General features: G+C 45.8%; 1 protein-coding gene across 3 annotated transcripts; it reads left to right on the top strand.

Annotated features, from left to right (window-relative positions):
* The first annotated feature begins 1,719 nt into the window (after positions 1-1,719).
* Positions 1,720-8,747, top strand: cdhr5b (cadherin-related family member 5b). 3 transcript variants are annotated; one of them, XM_029841551.1, is made up of 16 exons: positions 1,720-1,858; positions 2,265-2,440; positions 2,538-2,591; positions 2,907-2,996; positions 3,085-3,171; positions 3,257-3,358; positions 3,527-3,703; positions 3,788-3,878; positions 3,962-4,059; positions 4,165-4,362; positions 4,608-4,718; positions 4,793-4,859; positions 5,267-6,049; positions 7,263-7,432; positions 7,597-8,138; positions 8,177-8,293. In XM_029841551.1, exons 1-15 carry the CDS (start codon positions 1,768-1,770, stop codon positions 8,122-8,124), a joined length of 2,823 nt encoding a protein of 940 aa, XP_029697411.1. In that variant the 5' UTR covers positions 1,720-1,767; the 3' UTR covers positions 8,125-8,138; positions 8,177-8,293. The 3 variants fall into 3 exon arrangements, with proteins under 3 accessions (XP_029697411.1, XP_029697410.1, XP_029697412.1); XM_029841550.1 differs by having other exon boundaries at positions 7,597-8,747; XM_029841552.1 differs by lacking the exon at positions 5,267-6,049 and having other exon boundaries at positions 7,597-8,747.
* Positions 8,748-8,810: the final 63 nt, after the last annotated feature.

Below are 8,810 nucleotides of genomic sequence, written 5' to 3'. Positions count from 1 at the left end.
CCATCATGTCAAATGTTGAGAGGTTTTATTAAATTATGTTTTAGGGGGACCTCCGGGTCTTTAGTTGTTCTCCCTTTTTACCTGTGGAGAAGCTCATGCCACACACCTCCAGGTGGATCAGTGAGATATTACACTTAAAACCAAGATACAAAAATATTGTTTCGTATTTAGAATGTACAGACCTCACATATTGGGGAGCACATTGTATGGTGGTCAGAAGAATTCACAATGATGTTGGTTGATTTGGTGTTACTGTTACATTTAATCAGTTTTGATCATTTAATATCTGTACACCAGCATAATTACATGACTTGATATCAGCTTTTCCATTCTTTAGTCAGAGATTTTACAAGAATGTGCTATTTCCTGTTTAGAAAAGAATTACAGCCACTTCACTTTATTCAGCATATCTCCATAAAGTATCTGGACAAAATGACGTCAGCATATTAAAGACCTTTATTGCAGCTGCTGCTTTCTGCACTTTTGTGTCTTTGGATTTGACTTTGGTTACTTAATTTAGAATCAAGATTCAAGTACGGTTCATTTCTCAGGTTTCAGAACGTCCCAAGTGTGTATGAAGTTGTTGACAGGAGCTAAAAAACATCATCCTGTCAGTTTTACCTCCTGTCAAACAGTCATTAAAAGTCACAGCCTTTTTCATCATTCCAGTTTTTTAAAGGCTTTTCTTAAACACTCCTTCAGATTCTGTTATCAGAGAGAGATTGATGATGATTGATATTTACTGACATAGTTACCAGGTAGCACAAACGGACATTTCTGTTGACATGGTAGTAGACAGGTGTTCCCGGTCTGCGCTGTGAGCTGGTGAACTAGCAACAGATGTGAGGCTGGCCAAGGTAATCGAGTCTAGCAGAGGAGCTACTGTAGCTCACGCTGCTGGTGGGGGACATGAGCATCAGAATAGCACCACAGTACAATGGAAAAGAGGTGTCTGGTCTGACCAATCATGCATCAAAGGCAAGCCGGTGGCCGTTGATGTGGACGTCACATTGACACGTTGCACCTCCCCGTGCTGGTGCAGACCTTGCACCCATTCGTGAAGGACGGCTCAGGAATAGCTTGAGGAGCAAAACAACCAGTTTAAGGTGACGAGTTTGCCTCCAAACTCCAAATCCCTCGCAGACCCCACCCATAGATCAGAGACGTCAAAGGGTGTGCTGCTAACATTCTGGCGCCAGCAACCAGGGGGAAGGGGGGATGGTCTGGGGAAGTCCATGCCTCAACAGGTCAGGGATGAATTGATGGGGAGGGGGGCGGGGTCAACACAACGTAAGGGAGGTGGTCTTAATGTGGCTGATTGATGTATGAACAACAGAGCTGACTGTATGGAGATGGTGTCTAGATGCATGAATGCAATAAATGATGTTCACTTTTATTTTTTATTATTCCACTTTTATTGTGTTTAGTGCTTTGTTACTCTCGAACTGATGTTGTTACCAACCATAAACCAAGTTATTGCACATGAACTTTTGATAACTGTCAAAAACATGATGGTTTGTAACTGTATGAAGTTGATGTTATATTTAGTACAGAAACATTGTTATTAATTCTCAGCTACGCCCCCGAAGTGTCACAGATCAAACCGATTTGAAGCCTTTAGTTAGAAAAATCTCAAACCTGTTATGACTTTTGAGCAAACAGCTGTGCCTGTTGTGTTTTATAACGGGGAAAAGTCCACCGAGGCCATAAAACCGAGCAGATAGCAGCGGACAGACGGCTGACTATCGGCTCATACAGGACGGAGACATGGAGGGGAGTCATTCGCACCTGACGGTGACCACCTTCTTGGCTTTTCTGGTTCTGAGTCAGCTTCAAGCGTCCATTCAGGCCCAGGACGGTGAGCCCTTGTTTTTATCGGTCACTTTTATATGAAAATCATCTGGTTGTCTAACTGAATCCAGAGGGAGTTAGAGGAGAGGCTTGGTGGAGCCTCGCGCCGTGAGGCCGGGGAGGTCTTATCTATTGTTTGACCCGTTCTGGTTTTATTCTGTGACAAATGGTAAAAACTACATCAGATTGAAAATGATATAAGTGAGAAAGTTGGAAATCTACTCGAATGACCACAGCCAGTGGCAAGTTTCTGAATCAGGAACTGTAAAGCAATTAGACTTGATTACATAACTCGTGTGATGGCGGCAAATATACAGTTTTTACATAATTTACTGTTTAAATTATTCTGCTCGTGTTTCAGTTTGACCTCTGACCTCTCTGTCTTTAAAATGGGCATTCTTCTCTCCCAACAGCCTGTCCGGAATCTAGCGCTCTAGAAATTCCAGAAAACAACAATGTGGGCGATCTCGTGACGACAATTGACATCCCTCCCGGGGCGACATTGAGGCTGAATCCTCCTCAAGGCTCTGTCAACCCATTCTTTTTAAATGGTACCCAGCTGCTCGCTGCCATAGTTTTCGATGCTGAGGTAACACCACTTGAATCTGATAGAACTAAGGAGCTATGAACTCGTCCAGAAATATATATATATATATAATAATGATTATTGCTTTTGTTTTTTACAGCAATACACAACTCTTACCGCTGGACTGGTCTGCCAAAAACCCGCAAGCAGTCCGGTAAAATTTCATCTTAAAATTAAGTGAGCGATAAATTGCGTCTTTCTGTTGGGGATACATTTCACTTCCTGACCCCTTAATGCCTACGGGGATGGGGTCCCCCAGTCCCCAGTCCCCAGTCCCCAGTCCTCGAGGGCCACAATCCAACCGGGTTTTCTGTCCTCCCAGGCAGCTTTCACCATGGCAAGTGGAAACTCAGGTGGATCCCTCTGGATTGCGGCCCTCGAGGAATGGGCCTAACCCCCCAGCATTGTTGTCTGTTTCCTTTTAAAAAAAAACAAAGACCATATTGACAGTGTTTTTCTTTGGCTCCAGGTTTCCTTCAGCGTTACTGTAGTCGTGGCCAATGTGAACGACAACCCTCCGGTGTTTCCACAGACAGTCTACCAGTTCAACGTCAGTGAGGTAAGACGCTGAGGAAAAGACCTCTTTTGCAGATCTCTCCATGAGTAAATGTGTGTTCTGGAATAATAACTTGAGCGGTGTTTTCCAGCTGTCTCCTGAGAACACAGTGTTGGGACGGGTTGAGGCCCAGGATTTAGACAAGCTTGATCTCTACTACAGACTGGACGGAGAAACTGTACGCCATTTTTCCTGCTTTTCTTTGGGTTGTTTCAACATAGAGAACAGAAATATATGCAGCTTCTTTTAAAATGTTTTTGCAGAGCGGCTTTAAGCTCTCGTCACCTACTGTCCCGGAAATCCTCGTCCAGTCACTTCTGGATTACGACAAAGTCAAAAACGTCTCGCTCACGTTGTTCGTTCAGGTAAGTGTTGGTTATAACCACAGATTTCACCCATTTCGTTCATTCTCAGAGTATGAGCATTTTAATGTTCCATCCTTAGCTTCAGCCTGTGTTTAAGCTGCCAATAATGGATCCCCTCCGGCGCATGAATGGTGACCTCATTCTAATTTGTCATTTCCTTCATCGCAGGACACGTTGCCTGGTGTCAGTCCATCCTACAACACCTCCACCACTATAGAGATTACCATTCTTGACGTGGACAATAGGCCGCCTTGGTTCCAGCCCTGCACCGTGTACGAGGCCGGGACCAATCTGATCTGCTCCAGCTCTGGTTACACTGGCCGGGTCACCTTAAATAAGAAAGAGGTGCCGATGCTCCGCCACCAGCCCGAATGGATGCTGATTAATTGGATTCACATCTTTATTTAATGATCATTTTCTCCTCTGCAGACTGAACCTTTAAAGCTGAATCCTGGACCCCTATATGCCATCGATGGGGACTCTGGGATTAATGAGGAGATAACATACACAATCTTGGGGGGTGAGCAGTGCACGTTTGTTCTAAAGGTTTCAAACTACAACGCAAGCGTCTGCAAGTCAAATCATCTCACGTCTGTGTTTCAGGAGATGATGGCAACCTTTTTCAGATTGACCCCATCACGGGCAACATTAGCATGCAGAAAGAAGCCGACACACTAGAGACCATTACTCTGACCGTGCTGGTAAATACAGCATCCTCCTCCTCCTCATCATCATCATCATCCTATTTTTAATGAGTGTTCAGAATTCTGTGTCTGTTTTCCAACGCGTTGTCCTTCCTCTCACAGGCCGCTCAGAAGATCAACACCTTTCAGGTCTCCTCCACCTCCGTCACCATCAACGTGCTGGTGGAGAGTCTGCATCTCCCAACGTTTCAGAGTCCTCGGTACCAGGGCACCGTCACCGGCGTGGGCATTATGGCGATGGACATGAAGAACGAGCCCCTGCAGTTCCTTGCCACAGACGCTGACTACGCTGCCACGGGGGTAAACCAGCAGCTGAGCTCTCAGTCACAGCTCCCTCATACACAAGTGTACCATCTTTATGAGGACCCTTGTGGGAATAAAGCAGTCCACAGACCCTGACCCAATTCTAAACTTACGCCTAAACCACATCTTTGGGAAATGTTTTGCTCCTGTTGTAATGTTGATTACTGGAATTACCCTGAAACGACATTTTTAAAAAATTTCCATGTCTGTGTTTGATATCAAGTGCTCATCTTTTTTTTAAGGGTCTAAATCCCAACATTATTTACTACATTGATGGCAACAGCAATTTCTCCATCGTCGGGGGCTACCTGTTCATGACAAAGAATCTCACAGAGGCCACATTAAATCTGCAAGTAAGATGACGTCAGGCTGTGAAGGTCCTGGTAAATGATTAGCAGTATATTCAGCTTGGTCTTTGCACTTGCAGGTGGTGGCAAAAGATACGTATAATGACGAAACTGCTACAGCTGAGCTGCTGCTGGAGGTCAAATCAGGTAGGGGGAAAAGGTCTGCGCAGGGTTTCCAAACAGAGGAAGAGCCGCGTCTCTCACATCACTCCTAGAACGGTCCATGTCCTTGACCACAGAATACCTGTGGCCGCCTTGCGTCATTCAGGTCTTTGGAGTTCGTTCGATCATTGTAGCTAATCATGATGGGGTGAGTCACAGTTGCACATGGCCAGCGCTGTGGGGGAGGGGAGCACGCACCAGTCAGTCTTACATTCAGGGATTGAAATTGGACAATTGTGCTGCATTAGCCTAGACGGTGAGGACACAAAGACAGTTGGACTGAGGACATCTTTCATTAACCATTTGTTTTTGCTCAGTTCACTTTGCATCCAGACTGAAAGACCTCCCAGTTCCAGAGTAAGCGGGGACATAAAAGTGTGTTCTCCTCCCAGGTCCGAAAACCACCACTGTCCCACCGACCACCACAAAAGACAAGACCACAGATCACGTTTCCCCAACCAGCCCCAGTAGTTCCACGGACGGCACCGGCTTAACGACTACCCCGTCAGTGACCACCACCAAACCCGGTGACCCCACAGGTGGTCCTGGTTTGACAACTACTCCCTCCAGCACCACCACCAAACCCGGTGACCCCACAGGTGGTCCTGGTTTGACGACTACTCCCTCCAGCACCACCACCAAACCCGGTGACCCCACAGGTGGTCCTGGTTTGACGACTACTCCCTCCAGCACCACCACCAAACCCGGTGACCCCACAGGCGGTCCTGGTTTGACGACTACTCCCTCCAGCACCACCACCAAACCCGGTGACCCCACAGGTGGTCCTGGTTTGACGACTACTCCCTCCAGCACCACCACCAAACCCGGTGACCCCACAGGTGGTCCTGGTTTGACGACTACTCCCTCCAGCACCACCACCAAACCCGGTGACCCCACAGGTGGTCCTGGTTTGACGACTACTCCCTCCAGCACCACCACCAAACCCGGTGAGCCCACAGATGGTCCTGGTTTGACGACTACTCCCTCCAGCACCACCACCAAACCCAGTGAGCCTACAGATGGTACCGGTTTCACGACTACTCCTTCCAGGACCACGAACCACCCCAGTTTGTCCACCACCAAGTCCTCGACTCAAGACAGTAATACAACCGCTGAACCCAGTCCAACCAGTAATGGAACTGTCCCTACGGCCAACACAGCTCTCCCTCTAACAGGTGTTTATCTCTCTCGGGCCTTTTCGACCAAGTCAGTTCTTGTTCCAGTTCTTCCCTCCTCTGGGACCTCCTCTCTGCAAGCCAAGTAGCTATTAGGAACCAGACTGGATCCTAAGTAGCACCAACACTCGCTTCGTTTAGAAAAAGTCCTAACAAAGGCTGCCGTGAGCGTCATGCCGACGTAAGGGAAGCTAAAATCACCCGTTAGGTGAAACATTATGCCATTTTAAGAAGCTAAAATTAAAGTCAGACCATGAAAAGATAACATCCCAGCTGCAGCTGAGGGGCCGAATGGTGATGGACCTCCATAACAGCAAAGGAAAGGATGCCAAGAAATAGGTCAAAGGCGTTGAGCTAAAGTGACATCCAAGCTTCAGAAGATGAGATTTACACACGTTGTCATGGCGGATCTTAAGTCACAGTGCGGAAATGCAAACTGGTTCATGTTACATGGAGGCTGAACCAGTGCTGGAACTGGCTTGGTGGAAAAGGCTTGCCCAGTGTAGCTTCAGTCATGGAAAATCACTTTTCTGACATTTAATCTCGCATGAAGATGAAACTCACTTACAAAAATGACATTTAGATCACCTGGGTGTCTCCTTCTTCTTTTTCTTCATACGTTTCAGTTGTAGGTTTAGCCCTGGGTGCACAAAACCATTAATGACTAGAGTTTGCTGCTTTGATCAGACCAAAACATGGTCTATTGGTAGTGACCCACCACCCACATTTGCTACAGTCTCATGTGCTAACAGACCTGAAACACAGCTAATTAACATTAACATCGCCGGCACGTTTGGATCTGCTTTTTCTGCATGTTTATGCCGTAAAAAGTATCTTATAATTTGAGATGATCATAGTGACTAATAATGTTTAAACTACTATTACTTATAAGCTGGGAAGGAAATGCAAAGTTATTAAGATTTAGGTGTTGAAACAGAAGCTAAATATTTAAGAACAAACTGGTAGAACAGTAATAGAATTAACCATATCATGTGTTATTTTCACTTCCTATTTGCATTGTTGTTGACTGTATTTATTCTAGTATTTAGTTTAGCATTTGGGGTTTGGATGTTTTCGTATCTAAAATCTGAATATCCATCAGGCTTCAGTAGAGTTGTTGTAGCTCCTTCAGCCTTCAGGTTCAGCACAGAGGTAGATTTAAAGGTCTATGGTGTCAAATATACTGTGTTGACTGGCTGTTTTTCCCTCGCAGTGGTTGTGCCATCGGGGGGCTACGGATCAAACGACATGGTGGCGCTGGGTGCAACCCTGGGCGTCCTGCTGTGCGTCTGCCTGGCTATAATTGCCTTTCTCATCATCCATATTCGAAGGGACAGGGGGGACTGGAAGAAGCTCCATGAAATCAACCAGTTTAAAAGCTCTGTAAGTTTAAAAACTCAAAAGTCAAGATGCCTTCACTGGGACATTGTGGGACGAGTTTGGGCGGCTCTGTCCTGTTTTGGATGCTCTCGATCACCAAATGAAGCTTTCAGACAGCATTTAAGGTGCTTTTTTCCTTCCTCCTCTCATATGTGTTTTCCCCACAGCTGAATAAAGGTTTGGGTGGTAAGAAGGAAGGTATCCAGTACACCAACGATGCCTTCAGTAAAGATGAAGATGGGAGCAGCACTAGGTCTGGCAGCCCCAATGGGGGAACCATAATCCAGCCCGTGGAGCCAGACACAATGGCACGGGATTTGGAGAAGTATCTGAGCCCAGAGGAGCCTTCAGTGCTGGTCCAAGATGATGCTGCGAGCCAGTCGGGCTTAGACAGCGACGACAAAGAAAAGGAAGTGAGGCCCATTCTGACCAAGGGCAGACGACAGGACGAGGGGTACAAGTCAGTCTGGTTCAAGGAGGATATCGACCCCGAAGCAAAGGAGGAGGTGGTCATCATCCCAGACAGCAGAGAGAACGACAGTGACGAGGAAGACCAGGAGCAGACAGACGGCAACAGAGAAGAGAAGGAAGAGGACACAAAAATGCCAAAGACCAGAGTCGTCTTTAAGGACACAGAGCTGGACCGTGAAGGAGAGCTCTCACAGGATGATGAGGTGCTGAATATCAATCTATAAGACATACAGAGAAATTTAGGGCTCAGCAGGAAGCACCAGGATGAGAGTCTAGTGATTTATTAGTCAGTTAAACCTGCATTAGCAGACCTGAACAGGTTGGTTTAAGTGTGATTACCTCTCCCATCTCTGTAGTCTGTTAGTCTGTACATAGAATACCTCACTTATTACCTGAAGATAAACTAAAGCAGTTTATGGTTGATGATCAAAATGTCTGGATAGAATACATTTATTTTTATTTTTAAACTTCATCTTAAATATTTAAAACACAAAATCATCACTGGCTGTGGCTAAACGCGTCTACTAACTTGCTTGAGGTTAATTGTTGTTTAAAGCCGACTGAGTCAAAGGTAGAAACGGAAGCAGTGAGGTAACATCTAACCCTCCCTCTGATAACAGCGGCTATAAAACATTGTAACTTAATTCGACTATGAACTGCCATTAAACATTTCAGCAGCTCTAAGAGCTTTCAAACAGCTGTCAAACCTTAGACAGAAACTGCAGATGTTTTCTCACATTATTCAGCGCAGCGGCTGAAATCAGACACCAGCAAACTCGGGAAAATACACCGTAATGAACTTCTGTACATTAATAAGCTATTAAGAATAAAGTAGCTCACAAGTAAATTCCTGTTCCTGTCATTTTTTTTAATCCTTTAAAAGGCATCTGGTTGATGAGTTTCACATTAA

This window comes from Takifugu rubripes, chromosome 9, assembly GCF_901000725.2.
Source record: "Takifugu rubripes chromosome 9, fTakRub1.2, whole genome shotgun sequence".
NCBI lineage: Eukaryota > Metazoa > Chordata > Actinopteri > Tetraodontiformes > Tetraodontidae > Takifugu > Takifugu rubripes.
Note: the sequence above shows the minus strand (reverse complement) of the source record. Positions and strands in the feature narration are given on the sequence as shown.

What these genes read in the sequence shown, in the direction of transcription:
- cdhr5b (XM_029841550.1), top strand. Translation starts at nt 1,768, where the DNA reads ATGGAGGGGAGTCATTCGCACCTGACGGTGACCACCTTCTTGGCTTTT. An exon ending in AAAAACCCGCAAGCAGTCCG is followed by an intron (nt 2,592 to 2,906) that starts GTAAAATTTCAT and finishes CTTTGGCTCCAG; the next exon opens with GTTTCCTTCAGCGTTACTGT. An exon ending in GCTGCTGGAGGTCAAATCAG is followed by an intron (nt 4,860 to 5,266) that starts GTAGGGGGAAAA and finishes TTCTCCTCCCAG; the next exon opens with GTCCGAAAACCACCACTGTC.